General features: G+C 54.0%; 1 protein-coding gene across 2 annotated transcripts in view; it reads left to right on the plus strand.

Moving 5' to 3' along the window:
- Positions 1 to 836: 836 nt before the first annotated feature.
- Pax7 (paired box 7) overlaps positions 837 to 18737 on the plus strand; it is a 90908-nt gene continuing 73007 nt past the window's right edge. The window contains exons 1-4 of one of the 2 annotated variants that reach the window (XM_005352934.2): positions 837 to 921; positions 3316 to 3551; positions 4081 to 4210; positions 4999 to 5133. In XM_005352934.2, the coding sequence (XP_005352991.1) occupies positions 837 to 921; positions 3316 to 3551; positions 4081 to 4210; positions 4999 to 5133 (586 nt within the window). The remainder of the gene's footprint in view (positions 922 to 3315; positions 3552 to 4080; positions 4211 to 4998; positions 5134 to 18737) is intronic. The other variant, XM_005352936.1, reaches the window with a different exon arrangement.

Raw genomic sequence — 18737 nt, forward strand, 5'->3', positions numbered from 1 at the left:
AGAGACCGGGTAGAGTTGGAGATCAGAAAGAGAAAAAAATATCGTTGGCGACTTCTTTTCGTTAGCGGTCCCCTCTCCCTCCCGAACTGGCCCCCTTCCCTCCTCATGAATAAAAGAAAAGTCCGAACCTATCAGATCTCTCTGGCTGTCGCCTACTCCCTCCCCTCCCCTACGGTTGAACACTTTTGCACAACTTACCCAGCTGATCGCTCGCGCCCCCTCGCTTTTCCTCTTCTCATCCCCAGCCCTGTCACTCGGGCCACCTCCCCTCCAGCCAGAAACCCGAGCAGGCGCGCAGCCCCGCTCCAGTCCTCCCGGGGACAGGGTGTGAGGAAGAGCAGAAAGAGGCGTGGAGTGGAGGGATCTAGGGGAGGAGGGAGCCCGAGTCAGAGAATAAATATATAAATAAAGATCCAAAGAAATCCACTCTGCAGCCTCTCGGCTCAGGAACTTCGTCCGGGAGCGCGGGAGCCAGTGGCCCGCAAAGCGCAGCTGGGGACCGAGAGCCCGGCCTGCAGGGTCCGTGGCTGCCGGTGTCATTCGGCTCAACTTCTGGCCCGGCCTGGCGGGCCCAGGCGGACTTGGGGTTGGAGTGTTTGTTTGTTTGAACTTCCTTGTCGCCACCTTCCCCTCCCCACACCTCACCCCCTCTGCCCAGCTTCTGGAAGGGGCGCGTCTGTAGCCGGGGAGGGGGGGTGCAAAAGGGAGGGGGAAGAGGCTGGGGGCGGGGAAGAAGAGGAGAGGAGAGGAGGATCGCAGCAGGGGTGAAAGGAAGAGACGCTGTAGTAGTAAGGTTTCTCCGGCCGACTCTGGATTCGTCTCCGGCGTGCGCAGGAATGGCGGCGCTGCCTGGCGCGGTCCCCAGGATGATGAGACCCGGCCCGGGGCAGAACTACCCGCGCACCGGCTTCCCCCTGGAAGGTAAGTGTGCACAGGAGGCTTTCACCGAATACCCTGAGGGTCTCGGAGGTGCACACCCCGGGGGAGCGAGCGGTGAGTCTTCTGGGGCTCTGCTGGATCCGCGTGCGACCAGGGAAGTTTCTGCAGACGACACTAGTCTGTTTCTGCAGGGGTTCCGGTGACCCGCGGCCTGAGCTCCTCGGGTCACCGGCAGCGGCGGGCCTTTCCCCGCAGGGTGCGACTCCCCGGGGAGTTTGCAGCTGCTGCGTTTGGCGTCCCAGTAAATTCCAGTTTTCCCCCATTATTTTCTGACGCTTTGCGAAGTTCCCCGGTCTCTACGCAGTGTCGCTGGCTTTCTTCCCTAGTTTTAAGTAGGTCCCCCTAGACTCGGGATAGGGTCCCAACCCCTTTTATTTCGAAATACCAACAAGCGAAGCTCTATTCCTATCCTGCCAAACTGTCCCCTTCCTCCAAAGCAATTTACAAACCGGCTGGTTTTTTCGGCCCGGAAACAAACTAATTGGAAATAATACATAGTACCATATTTTCCCGAAAAACAAAAACAAAAACAAACACAACTTTTTACTCGGTCTTTCTGAAGTCTACAAATGTCCCGGAAGAGAAACTCGAACAGAGAGAGGGTACAGCAATGTCCAATCCAGAGGACTGTCTTGGCGATGAAACGAATTCAGCCAAATTCTTCAGCCACTCGAAGGAGTAGAAGGGACCAGCAGGCGGTGCCGGGCCGGGAGAGGAGAAAGGGCCCCTTTGCGCCCCCCTCCCTTTTCTATTTAAACTGATGGAAGGCTTTCAGCCAGTCACGGAAGGGTCATCTGACTTCCTCGGGTCAGGCAGCCCAGGGTGTCACAGGAGCGTTAGAAATGGCTTGCCAATTTTATTTTTTAGTCGCCCCTCTTGTCATTGTGTGGGCCCCACTTGTGGGTGCGGGAGGATGGGGAGAGAAGGCGAGAAGGGGCGGTCTGGCAGCCTGCGATCTGGGGAGGGAGACCCCCCTCGGGCAGCGAGAAGCCGCCGGGTCCCAGAATTAGACAGAGGCGAGGAGAGTGGGCTGCGTGATCAAGTGTGCGCGAGCGGCCACGCAGGCGGGAGAGCGCGGCAGCCGGGGATTTGCCGGAGCCCTCTCCTGGAACGAATGGAAGCAAAACAGGCGGCTGAGGACGCACGAAGGATTAGGACAATATTTGCCCAACATGACGCAGAATACTGAGGAGAGCCGAGTGCCGGTCGCTAAAGAGGCTCTTGAATATAAAGTTGGGCGTTTGAGAGCTCTCCAGCGCTAATGGCGTATCCCGCCACGGAGACCGAGTGACTCTGGCTTGGCGACGCACGATTTCTGATTAAATCCGAGGGTGGCTTCAGATACCTACTTTTACAAAGAGAAATTGGTAGAGGGGGGAGTAGGAAAGTAAGGAGGGGGCGGTAGGAACAGCTCAGCAGCCTGAGCCTTTTCTAGCCTCCTCCTTTCCAATTATTCTATCTGCTTTCTCTGCTTGGGCCGCTGTGAAATCGTTGTAATCTTCCAGATCTCTGCAGCCGCGAGTCCCCAAATTGCGGGTATCGAGACCGGATTAGTGCACCGGGTGCCCCCCCCCAACCTTCTGTGAGAAAATTGTGTAGACTTTGCATTAAGGCCTGCCTGAGTTCTCCCCTCCCCAGAACACACCAGGTATGCCAATCTTCCCTGTACACACACACACACACACACACACACACACACACACAGAGTGACCCATCTTCATTGCAGCAAAGACTTCTGGGACAGTTATTGCATTTCTGAGACCAAGTGAGGGGTATTTTGGAACTTGTGATAATTGTGGCATGTGTCCCCGATTTTTCCCCAAACGAAATGAAAACTTTGGGGGTGCTTGGAAGCTAAGGGAAATTGTTAAGGGATAGCCTGGGCTCTCTGAAGGCAGTAGGGGATAGAGCTTCACGGCACCAAGTCTTAAGCTGTGAAGGCTTAAGGTGGCACAACCTTGACTGCTCAAGTCAGAGCTGTTAATGTTGGGGAGCCCAGAGGCCTACTGATAGTGGGGTCCTGACCCGCAGGGTTGTGGAACTGACCACTAGCCTCATCCAGAGGCCACAGGCCTGTGACCTTAAGCTACAGCTTCAGAACACTTTGCCATCGCAACTCTAGGCTGTCTAGTCTATCCCTTCAAAAATCCACATCGCCAAAAGGTGTATCTTCATTTCCTGCAGTGTAGGGTGACTTCGAGGGACCTACAAACCAAGGCTCTGAAGCCAGGGCCCTTCTCTTTCTCCCTGTAGGAGCCTCCTGGAGCTCCCTGTAGACCTTGGAGATTGGCTGGTGGGAGCCTTGGGCCTCAGCTCCCCCTCTCCTGCGCTAACCTTGGTCTAAGTCACTCTGACCCATCATCTTCCCTCCTCCAGTGTCCACCCCTCTTGGTCAAGGCCGGGTCAATCAGCTCGGTGGGGTCTTCATCAACGGGCGACCTCTGCCGAACCACATCCGTCACAAGATAGTGGAAATGGCCCACCACGGCATCCGACCCTGCGTCATCTCCCGTCAGCTCCGTGTCTCCCATGGCTGTGTCTCCAAGATTCTGTGTCGGTACCAGGAGACTGGGTCCATCCGACCTGGGGCCATCGGTGGCAGCAAGCCCAGAGTGAGTGTCTTTGCCTCTGCGGCCGGCAGTAGACCTTCCCTAGTGTGGGGACCTTGGTTGTCACCTCTCTATCTCATATCAACTAGCAGCCCTGGGTGTCTGAAAGCTTCCCATGGTACTAACTGTAGGAACTTCTCTTTAGCCCTGAGAAACTGTCCCATTATCTGAAAATTTGAAGGATGTGAGCGCTAGATTGTCCAAGACTTTGAAGCCGATAATCTTCACTGGGATTTCCCCACATCTGCCCCAACACCATACCTGCACCCTGGCCAGAGGAAATCTCCCTTCGGTGTTGCCTGACGAGGCAAGGAGGGAACACAGGGTTATGAATTAGATTTGATTTTTATTTTGTTACTTATCCCAGTGCCATCCGGGGAACCTTGAAAAACCAAAAGCCCTTCTTAGGAGGAAGGGTATGACCACAGGAGCGGTCAGCCTGGCTGGGAGCTTTTGGGAGGTTGATACTAAAAGTATTTCCCTTCTCCCATCCCATCTCTCCATTCCGACTACCCCACCTCCACTTCTGAAGCAGGTAGCGACTCCGGATGTGGAGAAAAAGATTGAGGAGTACAAGAGAGAAAATCCCGGGATGTTCAGCTGGGAAATCCGGGACCGGCTGCTGAAGGACGGCCACTGCGACCGAAGCACGGTGCCCTCAGGTGAGAAGGCAGCTGAGCCAGGGGCAGAACACACAGGGAGTCCGGCTGGCTGGAGATTCAGCCTTTAGGGCTGGAGGGTGGACAGGGGAAGGGGAGGGGGGTGGCACCTGGGAGGAAAACAGTTAAGCATAGAAGTGGAGCGAACACAGCAGGAGGGCTAGAAGAAGAAGGGGAGCAGAAAGTTGGGAAAGGAGAGGTTCAAAGAAGGGAGGGAGGTGGGAAGAAAAGAGGGAGGAAGGAGGTGAGGATGCTGAGAGGAACTGAAAAGAAGTTAACCTCGAAGGTAGGGTTCCCCTGAGCTTTGGGAAAAGTGATCTGGAGAGACACCTGCCCTAGGAGGGTTGATGTTCTTGCCACCCCCACCACCACTATTTGGCCCTCTGTTTTGAAGCTCAAATCTCAGACTATGCTGTGATGGGGAAAAGATGCTCAGTTTGTTTCTGACTGTATAATTTTGTGCAAGATTGCAGGACCAAGACACACCTGCATAGCTGCACCGAAGGCTGGGGTACTCTGGGTGGCACTAAGGCAGTGGGCTTGTTGTGAGTGCATGCAGGACACGGGGTAGGGTCAGACACCTGGTGAGTGTGCAAGGAAGTTTACTGAGAAGCACTAGGTGAGTGCTCTGTAGGCTTACCTGGTCGCTTGCACGCCCCAGGAGTGACCTAAGTTTCCTAAGCTGCCGCTGAAACAAGCCTGAAATGCCTGGGTGCCAGAGAGTCGAGAATGGACCTCCTGGTCCTCCACCCCAATAACTTATACTCTCCCTTTTGCCTTTAATTTCTGAGGTTTAGTGAGTTCGATTAGCCGAGTGCTCAGAATCAAGTTCGGGAAGAAAGAGGACGATGAAGAAGGGGACAAGAAAGAGGACGATGGCGAGAAGAAAGCCAAACACAGCATTGACGGCATCCTGGGCGACAAAGGTAAGAACCTGCCGTGGCCCTGAAGCCGCGGGAGACCACGTTTTCCCCAGCTGGTGGTGAGGACCTGTGAGAATTAACCTCTGCCACAGCTGGGACGGTCAGAAAAAAACGTCGCGAGTTGCAGGCGCCGGTCCGAGCTTTTGAAGGCTTTACCGTGCTCCGGTGGTATATCCCTCCCCACCATGCCAGCCCTGGGGAAGCCCGGCTGCGGGGTCGCACAGTCGTGCACCTCAGCTGTCACTCTTGCCCACCAGCCCACAGCCTCTGCATCTTCCGGAGCTGGCGTTTTGGCGTCGATCAATTATTTATAGAAAACTTGGGCAAGCTTGCGGGGGAGTGGGGTAGGGAGGAGGGCGAGGAAGGAGGAGCCCGCCCGGGACTCCCTAAATGAATTTGTTAACCAGACCCGCACACGCTTTCTAAACGGTCCCTTGAAACCCCGCCTGACAGCTGACTGACCGCTGCAATCAATAAAAATTAGCGCAGGCCGCGCCGGCCGCCTCTCAGCCACGCATGGCCAGGGAGGAGCGGAGGGCACTCAAATGCTTTCCTCTTGGCAAGCACTGTTGTGGCGGGGGCTGGAGGCCAAGTTCCCAGATGCCAAGGGTCGGCGCCCCACACTCTCTGCCCAACCTTAGCTAGGCTTCCCTGCGCGCCGACTCCCTCGCTCAGCTTTCTCTCGCCAGCTGCTAAAGCTGAAGTTTATCTTTCAAGTGCCTGCACCCAGATTTGGAGAATCCTGCTGTGTTTCTGTTTCTGGATGGGAAAGTCTTCCCTCGTCACCCCTCCCGTAGACGTTTTCTTGTCTTTGTTTTAAGTGGGGCCAAAGTGTGCGAGTGGATAGGAATAGGGGTGGAAGACTTCGGAATTACAAAGACTGACCCGGAGGTGTGGGTGGGGGAGTTGGAACACACATGCCAGGGAAGCAGAATGAACCCTGAAGACAAGTGTCTTTGGGGAAAATGGAGGACGTTTACTAAGGACCCCTTGTTGCCCTGAGAGTTCTTCAAGAGGTTTCCCAGCCCAACCAGTCTAGGTCTCTCTCTGGTTCATCCCAACCTTGAGGGTGAACTTCACAGACAAAAGCCCACTTTTAAAGACAAGTCCCAGAGTCGGAGATCCACCCCTACTAGCCCCCATCAACCCCTACCAGCTTGTTCAAGGTGGGCAGGGGGATTGAGAGGAGGCAGCCCCCCTTTTAGAGCAGCCTCTTGCAAGCTAAGAACAGGCTGCTGACGCTCTGGGGGAGGGGGATAGAGGAGCTGCTGTCCCTCCAGGGACAAAAGGGGCCGGGAAGAAAGGGAGAGTGCAGAGCCCGGTACCCTGCTGTGCCCTGCCTGCCAGAGGGGCCTAGAGGCCAGACTCAGGAGGTAGCCTCTGCTCCACCAAGTAGCCACTAGATTGGCCATTCTGCCCAGAGTCCTGGAACTCCTTCCTGCCGGCGCAGGATTTAACTCAGTTTATCAGAAAGACAAATTGGACTTTTTTTTTTCTTTTTAAAAATCAGTCTGCTTGCTCCTGGTGGGCCCTGAGTCAGAATAATCCTTCCAAGGTACATGCTGCAGACCAAGCACCTCTAGGAGCCAGCCCCAGGAAGCAGCTGGGAGATTTGAGTTTGTTAGGAGATAGCTCACGTGTGGGTACGAAAGGCCATGCGTCTAGTTCAGTGTGTGATGAACCGCCAAGAAGTCGCTGACCTCTGAGAAAAGGAAGAGAAAGGAAAGGCTTGTGTCTTGGGGACTCAGAGAATTCATGGGCCTCACGAAAACCGGTGAGCCAGCTGCTTCGCTGGAGAGAGGGTTTCCCTGCCAGAGACCCAGGACGTTTCATGTCTCCAAGGGTTTAGAAATCAGGCTGGCCCTTCCAGATGGGGGGGGGGACAGCTGAGAACACAAGTTGAATGCGGAGCGCAATAAGGATGAATCGGCTTTGCGGGAGGCTGGTGTCCTGACAGATCCCCTGACAGGGTTGTTGTAGGAGTCTGAGTGGCACTGGGGTCTCTGGATGGCAGTGTGGGCGCTTGTTTCCTCCTGGTGGTTGTATGCCTACCTACGTAAGTCTCCAGTCTGAAGAGGCAGGAGTCACGGAGAGGCAGTGGTGGTTCAAATGAGAGACGGTTTTCATTCTGGACAGACTTGGTGTCTGGTGTGAGCCGTGGCCAGTTGGCTGGCAGGCATTTGGGGACTGCTCATCTCTCCCTAAAGACATCAGTTTCCCCCACTGAGTTAAAGCCCCTCCAGCCTACACTCGGGTTCTGGGAGTTCAGAGAGGGCCCAGACGCCCGATTTCCCCCCTCCCGTTGAGAGAGAGCAAGGGGAGGGCTATACACTCACAACTTTGTTTTGGCTTCTTGCTTTTTTGACAAATGCTTTCTCCCAGGGTCGCCCCTCTCGTGGCGGGGAGCCACCAAAGAGGGGTTTAAGAGAGCTCCTCTTTAAGCGCTAAAGAGAGATCCCTCCCTGAGTCCGTTTCTTCCTATCGTCCGCTTGGCATTTAATAACGTTAAGACTTATTAGAGCTGGTAATGAAAACTGAGGCTGCTGAATAGGAAGCTGTGTTGGAGAGGGGTGTAATAGCTTCCAGGCATGGTAAGAAACTATTTATCCGCAATCAGTCTTCACTCTCAGAGTTTGAAGCACAAACGTTAAGTTGAAGGGTTTTAAAGCAGATTAAATTGAGCTTTTATTTCTCCGCACTTTCATCTCTGAACGGCTCACTCCTGCTTCCCTTGGGCTGATATTCATGAGACTGTGGGCTTTTTTTCCCCCTCTTTCCCTCTTACCCTAGTTAAGACTGAGTTATTAGGATTGTTGCTTGTGAGAATCCTCAGGACTGCTGCCGATAGGGGCTGCGGTCTCACTCAGCTTACCTGGGGAAGGGGGGGGGGAGACAGTTGGCACCTTTGATGCAAAAGGGACACTCTCCTTTTCGTCCCTCTCCCCAAGAGTCAGGGGGATGGTAGTTCCGAGAGCTGGCTTGCTAGGGATCTGAGCAGACAAGGCAGAGGAGGGAAAAGATTTTCCCCCAAGAAATTGATAAGGGCGTGCAAAGAAGGGTTATTGCCACGGAGAGAGAGAGACAAGGCGGAGAGAGAAATAGACAGTAAATCAACAATAGCTTCACAACCTGCGGCCAAAGCTTCAGGCAGCTGACAGTGCTCAAGCAGAAGCGGCAGATGAGCACTTCAGACATAGGATGGCTCTCTAGGCTACAAGGCCCAATGAGGTTAAAATTAACATGAAACACTCAAAAGTTACTGGGGAATGAGAAATTGTTTTCCTGTGTGGCCGGGAATACCTTTGGGTGTCAGGGTCCAATGGGAAAGGTGTCCCGGAGTGTGAAAGGCCGTAGAAGGCTAGGGAGATGGGGAGGGTGGGGACCAGGGCTTCATTTTTTCCATCCAGAGCCTCGCACACGCCAGGCAAGCACTCACTCTCCTCCTACCAAGCTACAGCTCAGGCCTTAGGTTTGTTTTCTTTGCATTTTCCCCTTCATTTGTTTGAAGAAAGGCAAACTTACAGGTGTGGAGTGGGAGATGATGGGGAAGGATGGAGAGGAGGCAGAGCCCGGAGTGTCGGGTTTAGACACTTGTAAAAGGAGGTGGGAAACAATTTAATTTGGCAGCGGCGATGGTTGCTAATGCGGTTTTCGGTCGTTTGCCGCACCGGAGGAAGCTGTTTTGATTGTGTGTACAAGGACCTGCCAAATTTAATTAGGCTCCGGGGGAGCGAATGAATGGGGAAGAGGGGGCAGGGCTCCTCTCTGTCCACACTCTTTTCTTTTTTTCTTTCTTTCTTTTTTTTTTTTCACCCCGGAGACTTCACACCTGGAAGGGTGGCTGTTTGGGGAGATAGGTGAGGAGGGGTTTGGGAGGGGCCTTGGAGAAGAGGGCTGGGCCGAAAAGGGACCTAGTCGGCCCATTTATCAGGAGACGATCTGGGTTGATTTAAACCTACAACTTCCCTCCTCTGTAAATGTGTGTTTAGAGAAAGGTAATTGACACTCTAGCAAATCAAAGGATTACCCCGGGTTGGCAATCTAATCAAACACAGTCCAGGCGGGATTTGAGTCTGTTCAGAGGAGGATCAGCTTCGCATAATGGGGGCTCCGAGGAAGATAGGGGTGTCAGGCAATTCCTCGGCTTTAGGCAGCGCTGCGCTGCGGACGTGGAGGGAACAGAGCAAGCGTGGGAGGGGGCCCTGGAGGCCCCAAGGCCCGGTGGGGGAGGGGGGCGCGGGATGGTCCTGGGGGAAGGGAACTCCTAGCGAGGGGGTGAGCCCACACTGCGCTGACAAGACCCCCCCCATTCCCCTGAACCCAAGACGAGAGTGAGGAGGAGGGAGCTGAGACTAAACGACACTACAATGGGGCGATGACTGTTACAAAGGCGAACACGCGCTCGCACGCTCGCAGCCCCGCATCCCGCGGTAAATAAAGTCTGCAAACTGCGCTCCAGATAAACGGGTGCCTAAATCTAGTGTGACGGGCCAGGAGAGAAGAGACAGAAGGAGATAAGGCTGGGGAGGGGCGAGGAAGGAGCGTAATCTAATAGAAGACATTCAGAAAACAAACTTTATAAACAAGAGAACCAGCGAGTGCCGAGAGCGCGAACCTAGCGGGGCAGCAACTGGCCGCTGGGTCTGGTTGCTGGGGTTGCCTCAGGGACTCTGGGGATGCTGCTGGGATGCGGGAGCCCGGCCCGGGATGGGAGGGGGCGTTCAAGGAAGAAGCCCAGGCCTACAGAAGTTGCTGGGGTCTAGCAAGTGGGGTCCCCCGCTGTGAGGACGCGCGGGTTCTGTGTTCACCTCCGGGCACGCACCCGCAGCGCAGCGGCCATTTCAAGGCGTCTGTACCTAAAAGATTCGTGTGCACAGAGTGGCAGTTAAAGGAATTAGATATTTACCAGTTTGAAATAAGCCTGGCTAAGAAGAAGAGAGAAGAGAGAGAGAGACACACACACATTGAAAATATGAGGCTGGGGGAAGACTTCAAACGAATTCATCATTTGGAACGGTGAAGGGAGATTTACCAGACAGTATTGGGAAGTTATTTAGATATTAATAACACATTTTCCTGAGGCGCGACCACGGCAGCCGTCTGCGCTGCTCTCCAAGCTATTTGGCTGGGTAAAATATGGGCGTCTCAAATGTTGGGAGGCGATAAGGCAATCGGGCCAACCCTGGTCCTGAGTCTGCATCGCAAGAGCGTTAAACCCGGATTAACCTCCCCCGCCCGCCACCCCTCCCCTTTCTCAGCTTTCCAAATTTTTGAGTGGAATTTACATGGAAGGGTTTTAAAGCACACATAGCAACGGCCACAAGGCAGAGGTGATTCTTGGAACTTTTATTTTTATTTAGGAGCCTTTTTATGAAAACAGTTGTTACACATTACGTTACGTATCAATATTACAGAAAGCACAGAGAGAGCGCCCCCAGTAAACGAGGTTCTTCCCGAAGTTGCTGATATGCCATTAGTCCTCGGCCATCATCAAAGTTAAGGCGGTCTCACCTGGGTTGAGGGCATCTTAGGATATAAACCCGTAAACTAACAAGCTCAGGACAATCGGTCTGTGAGGAGCTTTGAGACCCCAAAGGGAAGGTTCTCTCTGGGGCCGGGATGGCCTGACTAAGAGGGTGGGGGGGTGTGCATTCCGGGAATTCCTGAAAAATAGCTACATCCCCTCCCACTCCGCTAATGGAGTAATTAGGAAACCCAGTTGGGGACCCAAGGTGATTGGAAGACTGAGATGCCCCCCTAAGTTTCTGTTACCCGGGGCCCTCCCTCTCTTTTTCCGACCCCCTAACTCCCGCTGAACGTGGGGAGGAGGTGGAAATGGGGTCAGCACTTTCTGACCCGCTCTGTTGGGACTGGCCCCACTGGGGTCAGGCCGGAGGAGGGAGGAAACTCTCCTTCCCAAATCTAATCAAGGCAGAACGGCGACCTAAGGGGGAAGCTGCACCATTAGTAGCTAGATCTCTCCATAACTTCAAACAAAGTGGGGCTGGGGAGAGGCAAGACCGGGATGCGAAGAGTGGGGAGAGCTAGTGTGTGTGTGTGGGGGGGGGACTCAACATGCTAAGGGGTGGGGCCTGCAGGAGGAAGAGAAGGGGTCGAGGGCAAAGGGGAGGTGGGGGCCAAACGAAGGGGTGTGGGGAGAGAGATGTAAAGGCGGGGTCAATAACTTAAGTCCCGGGGGAGAGAGAAAGCCTCCGACAGACCCTGGCAGTTTCAGGAGGGATGCGGGAAAATTGTGTATGCCCCAAATCCAGTTTCGAAGTACCCTAGAGCTTGTGTCTGGTTCTTTAGTGCGGCAGCGAGTTGAGTTCGGGCAGATTTCCAGGGAGCCGGAGGCCGCCGCAGGTCTTTGGAAATCCATTGCTGTCATGAATTGGCCTAGTGAGCCCGAGGTCTAGGGTCAGCTTGATGGCTTGGTTGCCAGGCCTTGGAAGTGCGCGAAGTCTGAGTCCCAGTGGAGAGTCTAGCAGCGGCGGGATGGAACCGGGAACCAGAGAGAGTCTGCAGAAGGGCGCGATCGTGGAGACCCACGCAGGAGAGACGACTGGGAGTGGAGTGTGGGGACGCTAAGCAGTTCCAAGGATAGATAGAGAGGGGCGCAGGATAGCAGCTGGAAGGACAAAAGGATGCAGTAGCCGAGAGGCAACCCGGGCCCGCGAGCGCGGCGGGCTACAGAGCTAGCGGGGCCGGGCGGCGGGTCGCAGCGCTTTTGATCCTCGGCGTTGGGTGACACCAGTACAAAGGCGGCTCATCGTATTACCGCGCGGCCCGGCGGCTTCCCGGGATCCAGCCGCTTAATTAGAGGCAAGCGCGCCGGGCTGGTGGGGCGGGGACCCGGGCGGCGCGTTGTGACCCAGTGCTGGGCCTAGGCCAGCAGTGCGGCCGTGAGCGATCCCCCACCCCCAGCCCCGCTCCAGCCGGTAGCCCGGCTCTAGCCTTCCCGCTTAACTGTCCCACTGCAAAGTTCCCGGCGACAACGCCTAAGTTATCAGCTCCAGGTTTTGGTTTCAGAGTCAGAGGAATGGGGTGTGGGGGGGTACGATTACTGAAAGACTGCGTCCTAGCGCACAGTGAAGGCTGAGTGCTGCCCCGGGTCCTGTTCCACCCACCACTTATCCGCAACTGGGTGTTCGCGGCCCCCAACCGGCCTGTGCTCCTGGGCCCCAGCAGCTACCGGTGGGTGAGGCTGGAGTACCAGGGAGGGACAGAATGCACCAGTCCCCAGTCCCCAGCACACTAGTCTTGCAATTTACAACACGTCGAGGAGTCTCTCTGCGCCTGGGTTTTCCATGGACAGGGATTTACACAAAGGTCCCTATCATTTGGATGGGATCCTGGAGCCATTTGCCAGTCAGGTAAAAGCTAAACAAACCAACCAAGCCTTTACTGGAGTCCATAGGGGCAGAGTTTTAAATACTGAGTAAAGACGTGCCTCTGCTTCCTGAGGCCACACCTTGCTCAGAACGCCGCTACAGTTTTTGATGACCCCGTATTCTTTAAAGAGCCCCAGTTTCCCAGAATGAAAAGATTTCCATAAAGGGCAGGGGAGGAGTGAAAGCTAGCTGTCTGGCCTCACTTCTCTCTCTTTCCAAAACAGCCAAATACTGGGAGACCCAAGTAGTGTCTAACTAGTCTTTCTCCAAAGCAGCCTCTTTCCCAGGCATTAAATTTTTTTCATTTATTTATTGTTTGTTTGTTTGGGATTGAGTATGCATATGTGGAGGTCAGAAGTCAATTTGCAGGAGTCCATTCTCTCTTCATCATGTGGGTCCCAGGATCAAACTCAGATCATCAGTCTTGAAGGCAAGCCCCTTTCCCAGCTGAGCCATCTCACTGGTCCCTTCACAGATAAGTGCGTATGTGATGTCCCCTTTCTTCCCATATCACAAAAAAAAAAAAAAAAAGGAAGGAGAGAAAACTCTGCCCCTGAGGAGTAAATACATATGAGTCTCATCATTCATTCTTTAGACTTTTGTTAAGCATATTTGAGGGACCAGGCACAGTGTTAAGCGCCTAAATTATACTCCAGATATCAGGTCCCTGCCTTCATGAATTCTGATCCTGGCAGGGAGAAACAGACAATAAGATAAACACTGCGTGCGTACGTGCGTGAGCGCGCCTGTGTTCAAGTCTGCCTGGGAGCACACAGCAGGGTGTGTTGGTGCTGCCTCTGAGTGGAGCAGGCAGCCTCCCAGTTGACCTTTGGAGTTCCAGGCATCCGCTGCCCGGCTTTCTGCATTGAGGGTTCAAGGCAATGGTGGAGGGAGGACCAGTCTCTTGCCGTCACTGAACTCTTTGTCTGAGGGACCAAAAGACCTGAGATCAAAGAAATCCCGGCAGGACAGAAAAGGGGGTGGGAACAAGAGAAGTAGCTTAGAAAACTCTAACCTGAACTTTTCTGGGGTCCCTTTGGGGGAAGCCCCAGCGAGTGGGCTGGGATCCTTCTGGGGGTTCCTCTCCAAGGCCGGAAGCCTCAGCAGGGATGACAGGTGATCAGCCACGCCTCCGGATGTGAGTTTAATTTCAGACAACAGGTCTTTTAGGAGATTGGAGAATGTGGAGCCCAGCCTTCAGAGGTGTTCTGTATGGGTGTGGAGGTGTTGGGGAGTGTGATGTGGAGTTGGGGGGAGGTGGTGGTGTCTGGGTTCAAGCTTCCTGGAGCTCAGGAAGCTGTCTTAAAGTCTACCTTGGGTTTATATGAGCTGTGTAGACATGAAATCAAAGAAAGTTGGAGTTTGCCTCCTAGGCAAGTTTTGGGGTTGATAGGGATCATGGGGGGGGGAGTTTTTAGGAAAGTTTTGGATCTTTACTTCCTAACGGAAGCTTCCAGAAGTACCCCAATCCCCTGCTTTCTCTTGTGATTACAGAACCAAGAGATTTGGTGTACTGAGCCCTTCCGGCTCTGAGTTAAGCTCCTGACTCCACCCCCCCATCCTTGTAATTTCCTTCTTCGACAGGACTTCCTGGATTTGCCCTTTCCAGGGCCCAAAAATCCGGTAGAAAACAATAAATTCCAATGGAGGAGGCGGGCTGCAGCTGGAAGGTACCTTGGGCTTCAGCTCTGGACCTCCCCTGACCTGGGGGCCAGTACCCTTCCTCTCATAGTCCTCCTGCTGACCCAAAAGGAACAGGAGTCAGTCCGAATGCCCACCCCTCTAGTGAAATGCCCCTGTATTTCATGCCTTTATTAGTGGGGCTCCAAGAAGACCCTAGAAAACGAGACTGTGGAAGTTTATTGAAAGTGGGAGACTCTCAATGTGTTCCTGTTGGGACATTCCTTTCTATAACCAGATGGGGCTACAGTGAGGTCTCAGGAGAGTGTGCCCCTAACCAGGCTGCAAATGGCCTTTTGCTCTGCTCCCCAAGGACCCATTTCTCTCGCTGCTTGGTGGGTTCCTATCCCAAAAAGTCTAGCCCCTGGCAGGGAGCCTTGCCACAGCAGTGACTTCGCAGTCAGCCATTGCCTCAGTTTCCCCGTCTGATCAGCTGCTTTGATGAGATGCTCCAGACTGGAGAAAAGTCTGGGCGGGTAGGGGGAAAGCTCCCTGGAGCCTGTCAGGGAATCCCAGCGATGGAGAGGCCCTGGCTCCTCCTCCCCTCAGTCGCCCGCCTGCTCTCGCCTCAATGGCCACTTTAGAAATACAAACAACTTTAGAAATAAAGTAACCAAACTCCCAAGGGGCTTTGAAGCCGCGAATGCCTGGTGGCGCTTTGCTGTGGTGTGGGCCAGACCCGGGCCTAATCTTGCTTTCATTTCCACCGGTGGCTACGGGGGAAGAGCTCCCGGCCTCCGAGCCCCTCAGGAGGCTCATTAGGCCACAAAGAGCCCCCATTATCCCGAGAAGAAAACGGGGAAGGGGAGGCGAGGGGGATGCGAGGGGGGGGGAGCAGCCTCTGAGCCACTCTATTGACTTAGTAGATGAAGTCAAGAGTCGCACACAGCACACACGCAGGGCCTCGAGGGGTGGGGGCAGGCCCACAAAACCCCCAATCAAATGGGAGCAGCCAACCCCCGCCCCCGCCCCCGCTTCCCCGGTTACAGGGATCTTTCTGCTAAGCTGCTTTAGGGTGGCTGCCCAGGCTGGCCACCGAAGACCTAGGACAGGCTGGCCACCAATCTAGACCTTAGCTTGTGGATTGATGGGACGGTGGTGGTGCCTGCTTCTCCCCCCGCCCCCCCCCCGGGCCGTGGGCACACTGCTCTGCCTCTGGAATGTCCCTCCTTGGTGAGTCCAGGAAGCTCCAGAGCACCTGAGCAGCTGAGCAGTGCCCTCCTGGCTGTTGGAGGCTACCAATTTAGCCACTAAAGAGGAGGTGATTGAAACTGACACCCATGAGGGGGTCCACGGAGGAAGAGAATGCTGAGATATTCTGGTAACTCAGAGAAATTTCTCTGAGACTCCATGTTCTTTTTTTTTTTTTTTTGGACAGGATTTTCTCTGTATAGCCCTGGCTGTCCTGGAACTCGCTCTGTAGATCAAGCTGGCCTCCAACTTAGAGATCCACCTGCCTCTACCTTTGCCTCCCAAGGGCTGGGATTAAATTCAAGTACTCTTGGCAAATGGCAGGTGGACATAGGTCTCAGGTTGCTGGGAAGAGGAAAAGATGACACCATACAAAGCCAGCACAAACTCCCAGCTTCCTCAGCATCCTCCTTCCTTCAAGGATTCCTTTAAGAAGCAGAGGCCCTCCTCCATGACCTTGGCATGTGGGCTATGACTCTACAGCCATCATCCAAAGATGAGTAGGGGGGAGGCAGGACCTGGACAGATGGCCACATCCTTCCTGTCTACAAACCTGAACCAGGGAAACATGATAGACTCAGGGAGCTGCCCATCTACAGAGGACCAAAGGAGAAAGAGCCAGCTCCGACAGTTGCACCTAACTGCAGGTGAATGCAAAGACCTTGGTAGCTCTGTCCCTCTGCAGGTAGAGGCTGGGCAGCTGGGTAGAGAGAGTAAGGCCAAACACTGGGGACCAAAAATGGCAAAAATCTGTAAAGGAGGCAGGAAAAGCTGAGTGGCAGGACTCCCCTTCTCCCTGCCTCTGTTCCCCCAACCCACTCGGCCTGGTGCCCACAAGGTTCGTGTGACCCCTGCATGGCTGAGCCATGATGTGCAGGCATGCTCCTCTTCAACCATTCATCCCATCCCAAGAGACTAAGCTTGTCATGGTGGACTGTGCTGGGGAGGTGCTCCCCCAGGGACCTAGCTGTAGGCTCCTCAAATGCTGAGCTGGAGACTTCAACGTACAGCTTATTCTAAGGGCAGTGGGGAGCCTCAGAGTGATGGACTGAGCAGGGAATGTATTGGAAGGCGTGGAAGTTGATGCTGTGACCCGACCCGATGGGAGTGGAGAGCAGAAGATGCACAGAGAGGTAGGGGACCTCCCTGCTGCTGCGGAGGAAGGGAGGGAGGAGGCAGCTCAGTCCCTGAGTCCTCCCTGCACTGGAGGCTCCAAGGTGCAGGGGCCAACAGCTGCCACCTGGGGCTTTTCCTCTTCAGGCTGGGTGGACACAGACTTGTCCAGATCCCAGAGCTCATCCCTTCACAGTGCGAGGTTGGAAAAAGTGACAGGAGTGAGACTGAGGAGAGACAGGTCACAGAGATTATGGGTTGAGAGGCAAGATCAGCAAGCCCAGGACAGGGTATCCGATGGCACTGGGTGAACTCTGCAGACTCTTTGTGTTGAGTGTGGCACATGCTTGAATACTCCACTGAGGGGGAAACTGAGGCAGAGGTTGGTGGGGAGGAGTACTCTCTTCTGTGTCAGCTAGACCCTAATGTCCTTGGTTTTCAGTGGCCTGGAGGGGGACCCAGCCCCGCTCCTCTGTTTGTTTGGGCTGGACAACTGAGGCCCACCACCCTTCCCTGTCTTTCATGAGCCCTGGACCTTCTTCAGTCCCGGGGGACACTATGGCTCCAATAGGCACCCCCATTAACCATTTAGTATGTTAACATCCCCAAGTATCTTATGAGGGCTGAGACTAGACAGATGTCTCAAGCATGGCCTCTGAGAGGTCTGTTTTGTCACCCTGTGAAAGATCCAGTAAACAATGGGGACATGAAGCTGGGAGGCCAGGTGGCCACAGACTGGCAGGAGTTGGCAGTGGACAGAGTGAGCCCCTTCAAATCTCTGGTCCTTGGATCTCTTTGTCCTAACCATGGCCAGGCTCAGCCCGGTGGTTTTCAAGTTGTGTAGGATGAATACACGGGAGCTCCAGCTCTGCGCAGGTGTGCACTGGAGGGGAAGATACGCGCGCGCGAGGCAGACTTGCTGGGTCTGGTGGAGGGCATTCCAGTGAGGCTAAGCTTTGTCCCAGGAAGGACAGGCCGGGCTGCTCTCCAAGGCTTCTCTGACAGGGCTAAGGGGGCGGAGGGGAAGCTGTTTCTCTGGGAATCAGAGCCTGGGGCTGTGGTTATTGGTCCTCAGAGATAAGGAGGTGATACTTATCTGGTGGCCAAGTGAATCCTCTCCCTTTCTAGTTCCCTGATTAGGGAACTTTCTCTCCTGGCTGAGAGTCTTAGGCAGGGCTGTTTTATGGACCCTGGTGTCTGTCTCTCAAGTTTGCCCAGCTTGCTGTGTGACAAAGGCAAGAGATTGCCCCTGGGCTTTATTGGTGATGGTGGAGAGGGAGTGGGTGCCAGCAGTGTGGTGCGTCAGGACATTTCTCAAGGGCAGATCGGCAGAATGTGCCGCATGGAGGCCGTCCGGTCAGCAAGACAAACTTGTGTGTCCCAGGTCATTTGATGTCCACCAAGGTTGAGAGTCACTGGCCTAGTATAAAGCACGGCTGTATAGATAAAGAAACAGAGGCCCAGAGAAGGGGAGGGACTTGGTAACTGTCACAGAGCAAGTCAAGAGCATCTGAACAGAGCCAGAAGGCTAGGTCCTTCTTCCAAAGTCAATGGGTTCCTTGTCTTTTACACATCACTTGTCCCTGTTGAGAATATGCTCTAGCCGGGGACCACACTCTGCTCTGCCCTGCTGCTCCCTGCTCTAGCTTGGTCCATGAGGTGGCCTCCTAGGCAGTGTGTCTCCATCTCAAGCCGAGTATATCCCGGATCTGTGGTTTTCATTCTCTCTGTATCCTGTCTTGGCTTTCCAACCCAGCCATTGAGTCACACAGACAGGAAGGGACTGGAGCAGAAGAGGCACCAGGCCTTTAGGGGGATCTGCCTAAAATGAGGGGAAAAACTGGAGGGCGGTCTGTGTGGGATGGAGCTAACAGGAAGCCAGCTAAATGCATACCAATCACTAGGGGCTTTGAAACAAACACAAACAGAATTCCCCCTCTTATACATTTAAGAATTTACAACAAAGATGATACATGCTTGTGAAAATGTTTTATTTTTCATTATTTTTCTTATTATTTATTTATTTATTTTGGTTTTTCAAGACAGTTTTTCTTTGTGTAATGGTTCTGGCTGTCCTGGAAACCAGGCTGGCCCTGTATTCACAGGGATCCACCTGCATCTGCCTCTTGAGTACTGGGATTAAAGGTGTGCACCACTACCACCAACTGCTAGAAATTTATTTCTTTTCTCTTTCTTTCTTTCTTTCTTTCTTTCTTTCTTTCTTTCTTTCTT

The sequence above is a fragment of the Microtus ochrogaster genome, chromosome 10 (assembly GCF_000317375.1).
Source record: "Microtus ochrogaster isolate Prairie Vole_2 chromosome 10, MicOch1.0, whole genome shotgun sequence".
Lineage (NCBI taxonomy): Eukaryota > Metazoa > Chordata > Mammalia > Rodentia > Cricetidae > Microtus > Microtus ochrogaster.